The sequence below is a fragment of the Ambystoma mexicanum genome, chromosome 8, assembly GCF_040938575.1.
Source record: "Ambystoma mexicanum isolate Mex_15411 chromosome 8, UKY_AmexF1_1, whole genome shotgun sequence".
NCBI classification, from domain to species: Eukaryota; Metazoa; Chordata; class Amphibia; order Caudata; family Ambystomatidae; genus Ambystoma; species Ambystoma mexicanum.
The window spans coordinates 534,687,213-534,707,433 of record NC_090929.1 but is presented as its reverse complement, the minus strand read 5'-3'; the positions used below and the strand labels follow the sequence as shown (position 1 = coordinate 534,707,433).

The 20,221-nt window shown below is 44.3% G+C and overlaps 1 protein-coding gene and 1 long non-coding RNA gene across 2 annotated transcripts in view; one reads left to right on the top strand and one right to left on the bottom strand.

Moving 5' to 3' along the window:
- MEGF6 (multiple EGF like domains 6) overlaps positions 1-20,221 on the top strand; it is a 1,562,146-nt gene that overhangs the window by 129,061 nt on the left and 1,412,864 nt on the right. The window contains exon 2 of the mRNA XM_069610227.1: positions 18,128-18,262. Coding sequence (XP_069466328.1) covers positions 18,128-18,262 — 135 coding nt within the window. The remainder of the gene's footprint in view (positions 1-18,127; positions 18,263-20,221) is intronic.
- Positions 1-20,221, bottom strand: part of LOC138472185 (uncharacterized) — a 226,922-nt gene that overhangs the window by 24,682 nt on the left and 182,019 nt on the right. The window lies entirely within an intron of this gene.

Below are 20,221 nucleotides of genomic sequence, written 5' to 3'. Positions count from 1 at the left end.
ACATACACCCTACCAACAGCCCCTGGGCAGTGGGCAGTAGACTGCACGTGTTAATGGTATTCTGGGTGGTGCCCAGAAAAACCATGCACCCCAACCCCAACCCCCTGGGCTCTAGACTGGACTACTTCTTACTATTCTGGGTGGCAAATCCCAGAAATAACATCCATCCCACCCACCACCAGCCCGGGCCTCTAAACCTCACAGGTTCATCAAGAGCGCTCAAGACTGCATTGGTTCATAGTCTCCAGGGAGGGGACCTCCGGAAATGAGAGGCATCCTAGTGCTATCCCCTGGGCTCTATGAAACAAAAAGGGTTGTTCCTACCACATATTAGATTCTTAACAGTACATTATTATCTGTATGTCTGCTGTGATTTACAACCAAGTTATACACATTGCTTCATAAGTAAGCTAGACGTCCCTTGACGTTATGGTGGGTGTATGGACTTAATCCATACATGTGCCATGGAGCAGTCATTTAACTCATATGGCCGCTTTATTAATTAAGCAGATCTTATTGTCTGTTTTGTAGACATGCATCTTTAGTGTTTTTCAGTTCATACTTTTCGTCAGAAAAAATATACAGCGTAATCTTGATACAATTGAGATATTAAGCACGTGAAGCATTATTCCAATCACAAACGTGTTATAGTAAAGTGAGACAAATATTACTCATATTTGGTAATCACATGTGTGTTGAAAACAGAGTTTAGGTCCTGAAAGGAAATCAAAAAAGGAAGGAAGGGTAACTAAGACGCTCATGTTTCCTCGGTACATTAGAACAAACCAACAAATATGTGCTTTTAGTCCTATGTGATCTTGAAGTGGATAGAGGTCTGCTTGTTCAGTCAGACATGTTGTCTGGTTCCTATTTGCTGAATCAGAGGACCAAACCGTAGACTGCAGCGGTTCCATCCAGCCGGCTTTAGACTGCACTGGTTCATAGTGTTCAGGGAGGGGACCTCCCGAAGTGAGAGGTGTCCTACTGCTATCCCCTGGGCTCTAGACTGCGGCGTTTCATCCAGTGTGCTCCAGACTGCACTGGTTCATAGTGTTCAGGGAGGGGACCTCCCGAAGTGAGAGGTGTCCTACTGCTATCCCCTGGGCTCTAGACTGCGGCGTTTCATCCAGTGTGCTTCAGACTGCACTGGTTCATAGTGTTCAGGGAGGGGACCTCCCGAAGTGAGAGGTGTCCTACTGCTATCCCCTGGGCTCTAGACTGCGGCGTTTCATCCAGTGTGCTCCAGACTGCACTGGTTCATAGTGTTCAGGGAGGGGACCTCCCGAAGTGAGAGGTGTCCTACTGCTATCCCCTGGGCTCTAGACTGCGGCGTTTCATCCAGTGTGCTTCAGACTGCACTGGTTCATAGTGTTCAGGGAGGGGACCTCCCGAAGTGAGAGGTGTCCTACTGCTATCCCCTGGGCTCTAGACTGCGGCGTTTCATCCAGTGTGCTCCAGACTGCACTGGTTCATAGTGTTCAGGGAGGGGACCTCCCGAAGTGAGAGGTGTCCTACTGCTATCCCCTGGGCTCTAGACTGCGGCGTTTCATCCAGTGTGCTTCAGACTGCACTGGTTCATTGCAAATTGGGGATAAGGCCTGAAATGACAAGTGACTGTACTTTGGAGCACGACACAGAGGCCCATCCTGTTGGTGCTTTTGACATATGCAGGTCTCTTTTTTATGATTACACTACAAAGCATTTTGCCTGCCTAACACTTTAAAACAAGAGGCAACAAGCGGAGAACGCTTCTCACGCAGAGAACTATCATACCCGAGTAACCAAGCAGTGTCTCCCTTTTACTGGTCGAGTTTGTCTGTTTCTGCTACTACCCCTCAAGTGGATAGACCGTTTCCCCATTTATTTACAGCAAATTATTGAGATCTGGCTTACCTCGTCAGATTGGCCATTTTGCTGCTTTTTTCACTGAATTTCTTTTTGGGAGGGGCAATCACCGCATACGCCCATTCAACCCCCTCCCCCCCTATACCCCTCGCTGCTCACACACCTTCCCATTCCCCTAAAAACAATAAGTATGTAATCCCTTACCTCCCAAAAAAACTGCCCTGAAAAATGTGGCAAACGGCCGTTTCACCAAAATGAGATGGGCGGGTACCACATTTATACAGAGAAAGGCATGGCATCGATGAAAATGAATAATTATACATTTTTGATTTTCACACGAAATGCGGATTCCCTAAAATCTACAGGTTGGTGCCATAGTGCCCACCACACGCCAGCATCTTTCCATGTGCAGCCATTTTGATCAATGCATTTTTCCATTGCCCATCTTAGTTGTCAAAATCCCCTTCCAGTTAAGGGGTACCACTCTCCTGGCCATAGATAGAAGGTCATCTTCTCACGACTCCCTCACTTAGTTTTGGAGTTTTCCCACCCCTACCATAAACCACAAGCACGCTAGAACATCCCTATTTCCAAACTTTCATCCGATGATCTGAATTTTAGCAGAAAACACTTTATATTTCAAAATGTCTTTTTTATTTGGAGTAGTGAGTGTAACAAACCTCCTGGATTGTAACAGAGCCTCCGGTTGCTCATCTCCAGTTATTTTCTTATGACTTATTTACTGGTCAAAATTCGCGCCATTGCTGGTTCTTTTGAAGCCCGATAAGCTTTATCATTTTTATTATAAAAAAAGTTTAGTAATACACATTTGGCACCACCAACTCATGATTTCTCTATATGATATGTTAGGTTACATCCAAAATGTCTACTGTGCCCATCACCACCATAGTGGGTTCACGGCGCCTGCCCTTGTCCGAACTGTGGCCTATTGTGACCCTGCCAGGGTTTCGCCAGACCTTAATCTGTGGAAAGTAAGGGAGGTGTGGGAAAAAGAAACCTGAAACTAGAATGACCTAAAACAGAGCAGAAAAACAATTGGCATGAGTTGGAGGGGATGTGGCGTTGAAGTAGGGATGCATGTTTCTCTAGTGTGTTAAGTAATCGGTAATCATGAGTGCAGGACTCTGGAGAGTACAGCTCAGATTAGAACAGAGTTTTATTGAGAGGGTAATATCTAGTACCGACAAAGCATCGCACTAGGTGTAGGTTAGGTGGTGAGTGGTTGCGTGACCATGAATTAGGAGGAGATAAGATCTCACGGAAACAAGGACTAAATGGTTTGAAAAATTTACTATAGAGCCACGTCGTTTTCTGCAAATGAGTGGTGGAAAATGTTGTCATAAGGGGAGAGACATTCAATAACAATTGCCCTGACACCATTTTTAAAGGAATCTTTTGCACGAATTGAAAACCTTTGACTTAATTGACTGCATAATGGATTTCTGAACATGTCCTCATCCAGGGTGGAGGGATTAATCCCTTGAGGATATTGGATGTAAATGGTGTAAATGATAAAAAGTTTTTTCTTAAAACCATATATCAATAAAAAACAAAATAAGATCTGTCTTCGTCAGATGCCCAAATTGTGTCATCGATCCTACATGAATTAATTTAAATCCCAGTGCTCCAAGTGTCTTCTTATCTATTGAAACTGTGAGACATGAGAAACAGTCTAACACACTGATCTCTTGGGTGTGCAGTTTGCTCAGAGGTTTGGAGGGGTTTCTCCCCAAAGAAAACATTTAGAATATAGGGTCAAAAATGGAACTTCTTACAATTGAATTTGGGGAGTCACTCATTTGGGACCTGCCACACTTGGGACTACAGGTCTGTGCTGCGGTGCTTCTAGGCCCAAGCTGGTGCTGCCTGCAGAGCACTTTCCATCAGCCAGCCCCAGGGCTCTGGAATTGGCTGATGGGGAGCGCTCCGCATATCAGTCTGTGCCCCCTCCCACTGGGTGATGCAGCACCTCCCCATTGCCTATTATGGATGGGCCAGCACTGCACACCTCAGCGTTACATGCAATGTGACAGGAGAAGAAGACTGACTCCTGTGGAGCCTTGACCACCCGGCCATGCCACAATGGCTATCTTAATTGATGCTAATGCTTGGGGATATTTTCAATCCTCCTTACTTTCTAAAAACAGCTATTTCCATTAAATGATTCTGAAGCTTCGTGACCTGTCCTACTGATGGCTGAAGTCAATTCCCACGGCTGACAGCACTGCTTTTTTAAGGGAGTTTGGAAGATGGACAGGCCAGAGAGGAAGGGGAAATCATGTCATCCTTCAGTGGGCGCAAATGAATGCGCCCAATTTCCTGATCCTGTTGGAAACCCGTGGCACGCCCGTGGAGCTTCCACTTCAGAAGAGATGACGTGGGGCCTGGACATCGGAACCTTCCATCCTGGTCTACTTGTCCCTGGATATATTTTGACAGACACTGAAACACCAATGGGGGTGTGCCCAGTGCAGCAACCTCTCCAGGAAATGAGACTGAATTAATAGCTTGACACCGCAGCCCCAGCTTCCTCGCCCACCCTGCAATGGCCATGTGAAGCAGCCATGACGGATTGAACCGGAAACGCATGCAATCTGCGACTTTTTCTTCCTGGCAACCCCAGGACAAATGCTTTAGGGAGCCAAAGCAAACTTTCAAAGCCATAAAAAGTAGCCTTTTAAATAAAGTAGGTGACGCAAATGGAGACGAATGCTTCAGAAAAGTTCAAAAGCATTAGCGTGAGACTATAATGTCATGTATCACGTTTGGAAAAATATTCCACACTATAATTCACCTCCGATAGACAATCATGTAAGGCCGGCATACCTTAAGCACCTAGTATAAAAAGAGCACGGCCCATAGTCTTCAGCACCTGGGACTAAGGTTATTGTCCAAAGGGAACCTCGCAAAAAATGTAGTCAACTATTGATGGTTAAAATGATAGGGAAAAACCATAGCATCTCTGGGTGGACCATCTTTAGAAGCCATCACTTGCTGATTGGAGCCATTGTATCTTCCAATCACCTTGTGTGCCTACGCCTGTACATTAAAGTTAACGTAACACATTTCCAGTGATATTGGAAGAGGTGTATGGTGTCCCCTTTCTTTCCCTGGCCCCTCGTAACCCCCTGTCACTTCTGACAAAGTCATTGGAGCTAGGATGGACATATGAGGAGTCTGACCTCCATGCCTGCACCCCAGGTTTCTTGGTCATGCTGGCAGAGGAGTCGGCATGACTATACATTTCTTGTTAGTGTGTGGCCCTCAAGAGCCTTCAGCTAACCTACAGTGCAGCTTCAGGGGACAGGAGCCTGGCATTTCGCTCTCCTGTGGGCCAGCTAGTCAGATAGGTCTTCTTTCTCCTGCTGCCAAGCCACACCAGGATATGGACGGTGGAAGAAATTCTTTACTTTTCCAGTTTTCTGTGGCGGGGAACTTGTAGTTGAGCCATTCTTTTAAAGAAATCATGGAAAGGGAAGACATACTACACTTCTGCCTCCATAAAGAAAGAACCCTGCCATCTGCGCTAGTTCTTGGCAGGCAGCAGTACACAAGCACTCAAGATAGTTCCACATTTTAATTTCCAGCCGAGGAAATCCCAGCATCCACTGTTATGAAATAACTGTGAAATGCTTTGCTTACAAAGGTACTTATGTAAGATAAAACTAAAAAGTAGGGTATGTGGAAGTGTGGCTGTCAGTGAAGTTTCAGAAAGAAGCAAAGAACCAGGGATGTCTTCAGAAAGGGTTGTTTGGGGGAAACATCAATAAATATAGGGTGCTACTGACACTAATGTGCAAAGTGCTTGTCTTGTAAGTAAACATTCACTCTGGGCCAAGAGGATAGCTCAGGGGCAATGCGTTTGTCTTAGAGCAACACAGGTTCGAATCCGGTCCCGCCCTTACGGATTGGGTTTAGGTGTTAAGCGTGTTACAAAAGATGAATTAATGCAAGTACCATTTAACGTTGTTATAAGCCCTCATTTCACTTTTAATGAAAATAAAGCACATTTAGGTTTGTTTTCCTAAACTGATATATATATATATTTTTTTTTTATATCTTGCAATTTATTTATTGCTTTTCAAGGATTTGCCGTCATGTTTCCACCAAGAGTAACTACCATTTTGCAGTGTATCTGTGTCATAAGTGGCACACGCTGACCTCCCGTTATTTTCTAATTTTCATTTTCCATGTTTCATGTGCTCCACTTTGAAGGTCTGCCATTTTTCTTCGTTAGGATGTTTTCTTTTCATCTAGCTCGTACCCCCGCGGGACCTTTCACCCGGGCCCAGATTTCGTGCCTGCCTGGAGTTGAAAAACATTTCCGCAAGTCCTTGTTTTTCATCAGGTTTATGACAAAGGGTCATTTACACTGCACTCGCCATAGAAAGAGGACTGTGTGGGTTGCCAATCCTGACAGCGTGTACTGTCTATTGTGCGCCACACTGCACTCGCCATAGAAAGAGGACTGTGTGGGCTGCCAATCCTGACAGAGTGTGTACTGTCTATTGTGTGCCACAGAGGTGTGGGAGATTAGGAAGCTAAGGTGGCCGACACTTTCTTTGTCTCAGAACCCAAACGGAACGTATGTGCGCCGCAGACTGTTGTCTGCAGTGGTTTATATACTCCTTTACGTTTCCTTATTGGGTTTAGATATTTTAGCTGTGAGTAGAAAACCTGTTAGCAGAATTTTGCCCGCCCCGAGTCCTTTACCATCATGTATATGGACTCAAGTTACAAGGAGCAAAGTGGGGGTTTTAATGCTGGTCATGGGCAGGGTGGACCGTGGACAGGGAAACAAAAGTGGCCCTGGAAATAATGTTCGAAGTGGCCCCATATTACACATTTTCAGCAAGCCCAACCCTTTTCCTATGGGAACATTTGGAAATACCACACAAAAGGGGCCCAGCGCGCAGAGGCCCACCGGGGAAATCTCCAGAGTGCCCTATAAGCCAGTCCACCCCTGGTCATGGGCCGTTACAATCTGGAAAAGCCCCACTCCAAGGTGTATATTGCTACGAGCACCACGGCCATGTGAACCACAGTGCCAGTCGGTGGTAGAAGTGTACCGAAAAAGTAGTGGCACTGTGGTCTCGGCAGAGGGCGAGGGTAGGCGGAGGCATAGTGCAACATGTGACAAGGTGTTGCAGCCGGGGCATTGCAATAGTCTAAGTGACTAGTAACTAAGGCGCCTATTACAACTTTACACTTGCAAAGGGACATGAATGGACAAATCATCTGTACAGAATGGTGAATATGGTCATACAAAGTGGAGGAATAGTAAACAGAAAGTAGTGGAACACCGCTCCCGACTGTTCCCGCTTACTTCGATCCCTGCTGCTAACAGCTATTTCTTTTTAAAGGGCTTTTCCACAGTTTGCACACAATGGGCCTCATTACGACCCCAGCGCTAAACCATGGTGCTATTAGCACCATGATCCATGCCGGGATCCGCCATGGTGAATGGCGGAATTACCGCCCCATTCATAGGTTGGCGGGCGGTAATTCCCCATTCACCATGGGCCCCTCCCCATTCCCATTTTTGCCCCATAGGGCTCAATGGGAATGGGGAAGGCGCTAAGTACGGTGCCGCAAATTGCGGCACCGTACTTAGCACCAAGGTCCCTTTGCGGCACCCTACTTTAACGCCTGCTGAAAGCAGGCGTTAAGGTCGGGTCCCGCAAAGGGAACTCGTAATCAGGCGTTAAGGGTTTAACGGCGCTGACACCTTTTACGTAATGAGACCCAATATATTCCATTACAAAATAAACTACAAAAAAAGGTGGCCACAATGGATATATTGACATTTATTTCAGCGCATAAAACCGTGAGGCATCTAGGCGCTAGTTACAGAAAGTGCATAGTGCATGGTATAGTTCATAAAGTTCAGGAATACCCATATAGGTTATAGCGTATATGTATACATACTGGTGCAGCGTCATCACATGGTGCGGGGGGCTGTTTCACGCATGCAGACAGGCATAAGAGTCACAATAGATAAGCGTGTACATACGGTCATAGCCTCACCTCATGGTGCGGGGGGCTACTTCCAACATGCAGACAGGCATAAGAGACTGGCATATAGAAACAACATGCATTTTATATGTCAGTCTTGTCTCCACTAGTGAAGGAACGATCGGTGGGAGACTAGAATGTGCTCTCCAGGGCATGTGCTGTCCAGGTGGTGGGGGGTAGCAGCATGGATGTCATTTAGGGGTTGCCAGGGGTCGCAACTGTGACCCCTGAGGTCTCCCTTGCTAACCCTGTGGTCTCCCTTGCTAGCCCTAAAAAAAAGGACAAACATTCTTTTTTTTAACATTTACGCTCATAGGCTGTTGCCAGCAGCATGTGGCTCTTTGTTTCTGGAGTGGCTGGTTTTCTGATGGCTATAGCTAATAAGATAGCTCAGTGGATTGAGCACTGGCTGCTGCAATGTGTGTGTGATCTGCCGGTTTCAGGTTCGACTCCCAGCAAGGTCAACTCAGCCTTTTCTCTTGCTGACGTTGATAAATGAGTACCAACATAGATTGGGTGATATTGTATGTATATTTGTTCTATATGAAGCGCTTAAGCGTAAATGCCATATAATAACATATCATTATCATTTGACCATGGACGTCTGCTTGCATTCACAGTGATTTGGTAATATGGGCCTATACGTACTGACATTAATGGTACATATGGTGATCCATTCTTGTATGAAATGTATATCACTTTACAGTGATATCCCAACTATATTTTTTGTAGTGTACTCTCAAACAATGCTATGTGATGCCACTTCCTTTTTTGTCGAGGGGTGAAAGGCCGTGTCCCAACGCTTCCCGTGATGTCACTTTGGGGTGGGGTCAAACGACATCACTTCCTGATGTCATCAGAGGTCAAGGGCCGTGTGGTGTCGCTTCAATTTTGGTGAAATGACGTCCCTGGGTAGCAGGGAGATGGGCACTGGGACCTGGGGGTGAGTGGAGCGTATGTGGGTCGTGGACAGTCTGGGGTTGGAGTGGGTGAAAAGAATGTTGACATCAGCAGGGTCTGACTAAGGCATAACATTGTCTTGGGCACCAATAAAAAAGTGGTCCACAGTTGCAAATGGCAATTCATTCCTTTTGTGATTGACTGCTTGAGCAGTACCCAAGGGGGAGGTTTTTGATCAAAATTGTGCATTTTAAAGAATATTTATTCAGTAACACTGGTCAAAACTACTAGTCCCATAGTGAAGTAACATGACACTGGCCCACATGGGCCAAACAAGTGGCCCATTTTGACCCAAAAAATAGGCCCACATTAGAATTTTGTGTTTTTGGTTCGGGAATGGACCTATTGCCCTATAGGCCAGTCAGAGCCTGGCATGAGGCAGAGATGATAATTGACCTGCAATATAGTAATCTCATATTGCTAGCCACCTGATTGACTTGCAACACTCCCCAGGTCCACATTTAAGCAACAATCGCATGTATCTGATGTATTGCATTGTTAGAACATTTTAATTTTGGCAGTTGCATTGCAAACAATGCAGTGACAAAGGGCAATACTTGCTCATATAAGTCTTGTTCGTAATGTGTCTTTCTTTGTTTTTAACAGCCCATTCTAACTCCATTTTTGAAATGTTCTAATTGAAGAAATGTTGCCTTCCTCAGGCAGTTACAGGGTGGTAATGCCCCATGGTCTATATTCTAGGACCTCACTTTGCCCGGCTCTTCTATCTGGGACCAAGTGTCAGAGTTGCCACCTCGCATGCCGCTCGCAATGAGGCATAATTGCTTAATTATTAACAAGTGCATCTTATTTACACATATACCTGTTGTTCCTAGAGATTACATGGGTTGGCGGTCCGACCTGGCATTTAGTTGTATTGGTACTCCTTATTTTTAATATTCAATAATTAAATAAGATCCTTACTGCTTTTCAGTGAGTTCATTTGCATTTTTATTGACGTTATAATATCTCAATCAAAATTTTGATTTGGAAATGATAACTTCAATAAAAATACAAATGAACTCACCGAAAATCAGTAAGGATCTTATTTCATTATTGAATATTATTTACAATGGGATCCTGCTCTGCATATCACCTAATAAATATGCCAGCTATTATTAGGCATAATGGCCCTCATTACGAGTTCGGCGGTAGCCATGCCGCTATTGGCGGCATGGCTGCCGCCGAAATCGCGTCCGGGTCTGGGTCCTTAGAATAAGGAATAACCGGGCCATTCTGAGTTCGGAAGGCCCGGTAATTCCTCTCTCCAAGGACCCGGACCCTGTCCTTCCCCATTCCCATTTCAGCCCCCATAGGGCTGAATGGCAATGGGAGAGGGAGCAAACAACGGGCCATTACGAGTTGGCCCGTTGTTTGCTCCCTCTTCCCCTCGCGGTGTGGAATCAGAAAATACAATATTAAGGCTTTTACACCATGCAAAGAGAAATACACCGACACGGGCTTGTAAAGATTCCCAGAATCTTTATTGCAATTCTGTACAGTTTACAAAACAAAGTACACAAATAGCTATTTGGCCATCAATACATCACAGAGACCACCAGCAGGGTTCAATGTGAGCAGTGAACAGGAATTGCTAGCTGGACATCAGCGTATTTATACAGTTTCGTTATAACGATGTCCAGCCTCTTACAAGTTAATCATGTACTGGGCTAGGGTCGCGCCAGGTTCGTTCCTAATTTACATATCTCGTTCATGCGGTTTACCTTTTAATACATTTGATAACAAACACTATTATTCTCTAGGTTTAACTTTACACTCTTTACACATTGCTTTAATACAGGTCAAACAGATGTTTTGCATGTCGTGTTTAGATAGCGTTATTGTTCTTGTATATTTGTAGGTTAACATCGCTGATTCAAGTAATCCCCTGATCCCGAGGTCAACAAAGGACAAGGTCTACATGATCCTAACATGTAGCCTGCAGGCAGGTTGGACATTAACTCTCCTACAGAGGTTGAAGAGGTTAAATCAAGAACAAGAGAACACAGGTCGGCCATTTTAGGCCACAGGGTGACTTTGCACGATAAACTAAAATGGCGGCTTTAACCTAAAATGGAGGCTTGATTCACTTAAGGTCACGACCTTGCAATACGGATTTCCTCGGGCATAGGCCAACATATACAATGAGGACGAAACAATATTATATCAGTTTTAACAAACCCTCCTTTTGGCCTATGCCAAGCGCTAAACTACTTCAATCACTTTGCGACTAAGTCCACATTCCAACGTCTATACACCCCGAATCATTGTCAGACATATCTATTGCCATTAAGATCAGACACTAGAGTTTCTTTCAACACATACTCCTTGGAAACCTTATCTGGGGCATATATTTTATGCCCTAATACACTTGTTGCTTGCGCGCAACACCCCCCTAATACTGAACATATACCAGGGAGACACTGTATACAACAACAAAGAAACAGAAAACTACCCAAGATAATCAGCAGGGCCGAAAACAACTTCCATCCCCACGACGGTAGGAGGTCCCAAAACCATGCACTAAGTTCCCAGTTTCCCTCAGGAACATGCACTTCTGAACTAAGAACATGTAGATTTTGGATAGCCCTAAAGATCGTTGGAGAGGAGTCTGCTACGTAAACGCAGCCAGAATGACATCTAATGCCATCCGGTTCTGAAGAGCTACTAATCTGATCGCTTTCTGTTCTAACGTCATATTATAGAGTATGTCAGTGGTCCGGTTGATGGTTCTCTCCAATACTCTCGCTAGTCCCCTGATATCTTCTGAATTCGTAATTTGCCCAAAAAATGGCACAAAGGATTTCATGATGTCTCCTAGAGTTTGCGCTGGAGTATCCCCTTTCACACCTCGTCGTGGACGAGTCTTCGAAATTTCTGCAGTACTGGCAATAAATACCCCAGGTAATAGAATCCCTAAATAGCAGGTTCCTTGCCAATCCCTGGGCAACCATGGAAATGCCACATTACCGCAAACAAAATAGACAGGTTCACCTACGTACAGAGGTCTGTTCTCACTAGTCAAATTCGCAACGTTGCCGCATTTTCTAAAATTACCCATTGACCGTGTTCCATTCCTCTGTATGCAGAAGGATACTGAATCGGGGCTATGGTTAACAGAATAAGATGGAGGCGTGGCATCCTTATTGCCTATAGGAGCCATTTTGAAAGAGATCAAAGACTGAAAAGGACAAGACAATCTATCAGAGGGCCTAACAGAAGCAACGTTTGGCTTACTCCTATTTGCAAAAAGCAAGCATCCCTGGGGCATCAAAACACGTTTTTCAAAACTATTCAAATTTGTACCATCAAAGTTCCCTGAGATGCTGTCATTCCATCGGCCAAAGAATAGTGCTCTAAGAGAAGCATAACAAGCAGTTGTCAACGGTAAAGGATGAATATACCAACCTAGACCCCTATCCCCATGTTGCGGTAGATGTGAGCAGATCCAGCAATTAGTCCTATTTAAAATTGCATGAGTGGCATTCATTATTAATAAAAGAGTATTATTCTGATAGTTCCGTCTATGCGAAAAATCTCTAGGCGACAAGGTATGCAATTGCACGGAAGGAGTGGGGAGAACAGATACATTTTCAACAGGTAAAAAGTCCTCTAGCGGATGTGCTTCCTCCAGATACCATAACCCAAAACCAATAGTTACTAAAAACCCAGATATTATTACAAAAAGACAACAATACACTTTCGGGGTCCCATTACTTGCTTGAACATTGTCTCTGCTAGTCACATATTTATCTAAAAGTTCAGTACGAGCGGTAGCGGGTGCAGGCATTGTCATCTTCAATCGAAAAAACACCAATTGTTTGTTTGCTGGCGACTCCAGTCGCGCATCTTCTTAATGTCTTTCCCACAACCCTTAGCCAACAGAATCCTGGGGAATACTGAAAAACACGTTTTTGAGGTCAACAACGCTAAAGTGAGTGGCAGGAGCCGGAATCATGGTTAGTATCGTTGTAACATCAGGTACAATAGGGAATTGAGGAGCCACAATTTTGTTAATAGCACGTAAATCAATTAAGGGAATCGCATTATCACCTTTCTTGCATACTGGCAAAATCGGACTGTTACACAAACTACCCGTAATTTCCTCAATTACTCCACGATGTACAAAATCAGAGACTATACATTTCAAAACCTGTTCGCCTTCAACTGAGATCTTATATTGTGGGATGCGAGGCAATTTAACTCCATGTTTCAGAATAATTCTAACAGGTTCAATTTGAAGAATGCCCCCATCATTATCATCAATTGCCCATAAGCATTCCGGAATATTACTGAATTCTGGCGGTAAAGGTCGAGTCAAAAACTGAGAGGCGAGTGATTGCTGAGGTGAAATTGTTAACCGAACTCCGTCCGGAGAACAATGTATTACTGCATGCAATTCCTTCAACAAATTTAACCCCAGTAAATTCTCCCCACAGTTTGTGGTAAGTAGAAATGGACACTGCTCTGTGAAGGGACCCAGTGTTATCGGTACCGGCAAAGATACCGGACAAACTAAAGGTGTGCCTGAAAACCCTACGGAGACGTTGGACTGCCCTGAAAGGGGAATATTTGGAACCTGTGAATGGTCAATGGAACATTTCTGTGCTCCCGTATCTACTAAAAATAGATGCTTCCTATTTCCCACTGCCATCTCAACGTAGGGGCCTTTCTGATGAATGGGAATAGGCGTCGGTTCCAAATCCTGCTTCGGGCAATCCTAGCGAAACAGAATATCGTCAAAAGGAAGCTCTTCAGAGAGGTACACGGCAGAAGGGTGATCAAAAATGTTTCTGTTATCCACATTCGAAACTTGCTTATCCTGTGAAGGAGGTTGCTGTGATTCTGGTGCAAACTGACCTCTGCCAGGTCCCCCTGCACCTGGGCGACCTCTGGATCGTCTACCCATGTTCCCAAATGACCTTTGCTGCAAGGTCGGACATTGTGCGCGCCAGTGACCTTCCTGTCGACAATAGGCATACTGGTTAATGGTTACCGGAGCCAGGGGCGTACTTCCCTGTGGAACGTACTGACCTCTAAATTGATTACCCCCTCTAGGGTTTCTAACACTCTGTTGTAATAGGACTTTTTTTTTCAGGTCACCCTTTTTTTCAAGTTTTTTCTTTTCATTATTCACACAATTTTCATAGTACTGAGCCAAGTGCAGTACTTCTGATTGAGACTTCGCCTGCCAAGCACTTTCGGAAGACATAATCTGTAACTGGATGTCAGGCAGCAATCCACATGCAAATTTGTCGACAAACAGCCTTTTCCCTGACTCTGTGCCTAATTCTTGGCCACTGAAATCTGAAAATACCTGTTCAAACCGATTGAAGAAATCGGTAGCACCCTCAGACTTTCCTTGGACACAGGCCGTAAGCTTGTCCCAAATGGTTCTTTTTCAGGAACTATAGTTTTTAATTTTACAATAATCCTGTTATCCCATGTATCTCCTAACCCAGGTATATCATCTACAGTCCTAATCTGTTTCCACAAATCAACTGGCAGGAGTACGGGAAATAATAAATCAATATCACTTAAGGTGAATACCGATGATTGTAAGACCGATTCTATTTCTTTATAGAACCCCGTCGGATTCTTTCTTATATCGGGAATAGATTGCTTTATGGTGTTCACTTCCTGTCTTGAAAACGGGACGTGAACAAACTGCTATACGTAATGTGCAGGAATGTCCACCGTGAGTATTCCTTGTGCAGCATCGGCCGCAATCTCAACCTTTGGGACAAATGTCGGAGGGACCTCTCTCATAGGCAACTGAGAAGTAGGTAGCTCCAAACGTTTACTAAGCAACGAGCCAAATCAAGCGCTAAGGCAGTCGAAGAAGTATCAATCGAAAAGGCTCTCTTATAAACACTCAACAATTCTGCGGGACAACAAATCTTTCTTTTTACACACTCATTCTGCAGGTATTCTACCATAACCTGTATCACTTTCTTTTGCATTTCTAATGTATACTGACCATATGTGTAATATACTTCATCTGGAGTTATCGACATATCCGAAATCCATCTTATCGCATCCTTTATACAAATTCGCGCTTCCTCACCTTTTAATTCATGGCAAGGAGAAAACCGTTTCTGTAAGAACATAATACCTAAACTATCACCATCTGCTTCCTCGTTCTGTAACTCTTCCAACTCCTTCCTGTACACAAAAATCCTCTCAACATGCTCATATACTTTCTCTGCAGTATCTCTGGACAACGCTAAAGCATTCAAATCCCGTAACCCTTGTGGGAGATCTACATCGTTTAATCTATTCCACATTATACGCAAATGAATCCCTAACCCCTCAATAAAAACATTTTTCTCAGGAATACTTTTTAGATTTTCGAGTGTGGAAAAAATATCAGCTTGTTCACCCTTCTCCATACAATGTTTAGCCCAAGCAATCAATTCATTCTTTTTATCTGGGGACACAGTATTACGAGTCACAACCCTTGATCCCGCTCCCTGGTCTACTACAAGCGATGCGGAATCACTTGGAAGAGGAAGAGAAGGCACATTCTGGATATCAACAGGTGGAGGCAAGGGGGCAGGCAATGGAGTGACGGCTGGAAGAACAACAGGAAGAAAAACAGGGAGGACCGGAGGAACTATAGGAGGAGGAATAACAACGGCAAGGGGCAAAGCGCCAGGAGGAGGGACTTACGGGGGTGGCGCGGAGGCATCGGGTCTTCGTTCATGCAAAAGTTTATTAATCAATTCATCTGACGTATGAAAATCTTTTGAAGGGTACATTTTTTGAATGCCTAATTGAAAGGCTCTGTCCGTGTTCCTAACTGACTCCAATTGTTTATTTTGATCATATAACCATGCCTTTTCGACACTTGTCATATGTCAACCCATATGTTTCTCTCTACTCTTTTGTTTCTGCAAAGCTTCTGTTTTCCAACTGTGCAATGCGTCGAATGCTGCAGGTCTAGCCTTTTTCTTTACCAATACAGACTCTAGATATTCTATACAAGGGATTTCAAAGCTACCATTGGTTGGCCACCGAAGATTAGAGTTATGTCTGGTCTGTCTGTGCCAAATATCATTAAATGCTATACTACCAAAGCCTTTCTTACAGTACATAGTACATGCCGGCGACCCCTCCTGTGGTGCGGGATGGCTATCTTCCAAAGATTGTCTGTCGCTGCGGAATAATGCCCTCAAGCAGGCAGACAATTTCCCAGGCATATCAGAGTTCTGGTGTTACCTGGTCAAATAATTGTGCTCGCGAGTACAATGCGCCAAATTCAAATTGTCAGGGTTAAATTAAGAATCGGGTCACGATTCACCTGACCAAAGGACTGGGAGGCCTGATCTGGTTACTAAGGACAATTCTAAGGACCCACGTGTCTGGTGATTTAGGCAAGTTTACCCACTTCGATATATGGACCCTCATCAAGACATAGTCTCGGGCTATAGCTCACCGTTCAGGGATCGGATCGTGCAGTTCTGTTGAGGAATTCACTTCTCGTCCAGAGGGGCCATTTCTGTTGGCACCGTCCGATCCCAGTCCGATAGCCGAGCCAACCTTCAACGAGACGAAGTCGATCTTGAGGGTCACTATTCGGGCACCATCTGTGGAATCAGACACCATGCAAAGAGAAATACACTGACACAGGCTTGTAAAGATTCCCAGAATCTTTATTGCAATTCTGTACAGTTTACAAAACAAAGTACACAAATAGCTATTTGGCCGTCAATACATCACAGAGACCACCAGCAGGGTTCAATGTGAGCAGTGAACAGGAATTGCTAGCTGGACATCAGCATATTTATACAGTTTCGTTATAACGATGTCCAGCCTTTTACAAGTTAATCATGTACTGGGCTAGGGTCGCGCCAGGTTCGTTCCTAATTTACATATCTCGTGCATGCGGTTTACTTTTTAATACATTTGCTAACAAACACTATTATTCTCTACGTTTAACTTTACACTCTTTACACATTGCTTTAATACAGGTCAAACAGATGTTTCACATGTCGTGTTTAGATAGCGTTATTGTTCTTGTATACTTGTAGGTTAACATCGCCTATTCAAGTAATCCCCTGATCCGAGGTCAACAAAGGACAAGGTCTACATGACCCTAACATGTAGCCTGCAGGCAGGTTGGACATTAACTCTCCTACAGAGGTTGAAGAGGTTAAAGCAAGAACAAGAGAACACAGGTCAGCCATTTTAGGCCACAGGGTGACTTTGTACGATAAACTAAAATGGCGGCTTTAACCTAAAATGGAGGCTTGATTCACTTAAGGTCACGACCTTGCAATACGGATTTCCTCGCAAAGCGACTAGGCATAGGCCAACATATACAATGAGGACAAAACAATATTATATCAGTTTTAACAGCGGGACCCGTTAAGCACGCCTGGTTTGACCAGGCGTGCTTAACTTTGCTTGACGTTGCTTCCTGGGTCCTGCGAGGGGACCTTGTAATGAGGCGGTACGGGGTAAACGTCGCCGGCACCTTTTACGGCGCCGTTTACCCCGTACCACCATGGTCGTAATGAGGCCCAATGTATTGCATTAGAAACCAGAGCAGTTTACTGGCATCATTTCACTATGACTTGAATCCTACTCACTTAAAAACTTTACACCATTATTTATTTTTTGTAAGGTGAAGACAATGCTCCAGGCTTGGGACTGGATTGATACTAGAGATCGTTGTGGGAAAGACAAGCTTGGTCGTTTGTTGATTGAAGATGGAAAGGGTATGAATGAGCTCCCTAATTACCTGCAGAATTGTCCCTCCCCGAAGATCCGTGACCTCCTTTTAAGATGTCGCTTAAACGTCTTGGATACGAAGTCCAGTGGAGGAGGAAGCTGCCTGGGGTCCAATATCTATGGTGTAGATTTTGTAAGCAACCTGAAATGGTGGAATGTCCAATGCATTTGATAATGGTTTGCAAATCGCTAGTCCAAGTCAGAACTTTTTTTTTTGGAAAGTCGTATGGGGGAAATGACCACTTTGAGCCCTATATAGAGTAGGAAATGGGTATTGATAGGTGAGCAAACTGGACTGGTAATTGCCACAATGAACATGCTGGAATTTCTGTTGTCAGCGAAGGGAGTGGGTGAAGGGGTTTCAACATCCTTTCTTATTATTTAGAAATTGATTGTTAACAGGAGAAGGATGATGATTGAGTTGTAATGTTAAAGGTTTTCATTTAAACAGGATCATGTAACATGTACTTGTTCTCGATTTTTTATGTTTCTTTTAAAACCAATAAAACAGTAAAAAAAAAAAAAAACGATTCACTTTCTATGATTTCAGGCCAAACGTTTGCACAGAACGGGAGATGGCCATCGTAGGACACAGGCAGCCTTGCGTCCAGGCCTTCACGAGAATGGTCAAGGTTTGGAAGCAGGGATGTGCCGGGCAGATGTGGTGTGTTGGCTACGAACGCAGGTGAGTCCCCAATCAGACTATGCTTTTACTGCTATCCGAAAGAGACTGCGTGAGTCGTTTCTGTATGTCCAGTATAATTACATTGTATGGGCCCGATTCATGGACTTTTTTGCACGGCTCAAAGTGAATTTGCACTGCTGAAAAGTGACCTTGCACTGCCGACACAAACCCTGATTCATGGAACTGTGCAAAGTGTGTTTTTGGAGTGCAAACTGTGCAAAGTCATTTTGCACTGCAAAAGTGACTTTGCACTGACTTTGCACTGCAAAATGACACTCTGCAAAGTTCCATGAATCAGGGTTTGTGTCTGCAGTGGAAAGTCACTTTTCAGTAGTGCAAAGTCACTTCGAACTGTGCAAATAATCCCATGAATTGGGCCCTATGTCTTGCACTATAGCAAAGGAATATGTGTCTTGTTACCTTTTCAAGATTATTTATCTAATGACTGTGGGAATCCTCCTGTCCCTGCCCCGAGAAGAGTGGTCGAACAGATCCCAGACTTTTCCATTGATGCTCCAGACAAAGCAGAGTTAGAAAAAGGAATGACCTCATGCCTGCAATGAAACCCGGCATGCCACACTTTTTTCCGAATGCATAGGGTGATTCCAAGGTGACCTGAACCATGCAAACTACATTCAGACAATAATTCTCTGGTTGCCTGTGGTAGCCGGGACTTGCTGACATGTTTTTTGTGTTGCACACAAGATGTTGCCATGCATTGGCCCAAAGAGCTTTAAAAAGAAACGTAATAGCTATTTTCCACCATGATATTTGGGATCCCAAAACCGAAGCTGCTTCCAAGTCCTTGCTTCATGGTTCATGCACGTCTGCACAGTGCACCGGACTCTAGCTCGGACTTTGCCTGGAGGAAGGAAAGTAAGCGTTGCGTTAGAGAGGGGTGGAGGGGTGTGCTTCATGCTAACCTATGAAGAAGATGAAATTACATTGAAATTGTAATGAGATTATTACGTTGTAACCTCGTAAGCTTCTGAAGGTCAGATGACCAAAGTGTGTCAAGCCGCTGTCTTTTGTAGGACGTCTTGTTGAAATTCACGTATACTTTGAATTCTGATTGGACTCAGCATCACTTGTTTGAGATGAAACCATTTAGCATATTATTGATTTTTTTTTATTTTTACATTTGTAGAAGCGTGCTTAATCCACAGGTGTGGGTATTCTGTCGAACAGCTGGATCTACTGAGATTGTATACTATTTGCTTTCTTTGATATATACTAATTGACTCATTAAAAGCTTTGAATAGATGTGAGTTTTGTCTGAGTTGAGCACTGAGGGTCTCTCATAAAAACACTTAGAGGGCTTTTCTGATGTTTTGCACATATTACACTTTTTGCCAGAGTGTATTCATCAATTGTCCCTGCAATATAAGACCAGTCGACTTGAATGTCAAGGAATTCTCCTATTTGGGAATTATTATGAAGAATAATTTGGACGAGGGATCGCAGGTGTCTAATTGTTCCACAAAATGTGCACAAGTGAATGGTGCGGTCTTGCGATTCGGTACAGATCTGGGTGGTTGATCCTTGGAGACTCTACACCCCATCTATACTGTGACAACTGCTAGCTATGGGGCTGACGTTGGGGCGACTCTTCTGCAGCCCCAGTCCAATGAAAAGGGAATCACTTCCTGCACTGCTTGTTTGGAGTGTCGGGCGGTTTCCCTACGTACTTGTTGCACTTTGAAGCCAGCTTGGCCTACACCTCAAATACTTTACATTTTAAACCACTGACCTTATAGGCGAGACTGTGACGTAACAGGGAACGCGACCATCATCTAACACATTGACTCATTAAGGACTTGCTGACCTATGAGGTAGGCAGTCACAGGCCCTCATTAGGACCCAGGCGGTAAGGGGTTTACGCCGGCGTAAACCATGGCGCACCTTACCGCCTGAGTACGAGTTCCCATAGCGCCATGGTGATTTTAACGCCTGCTTTTA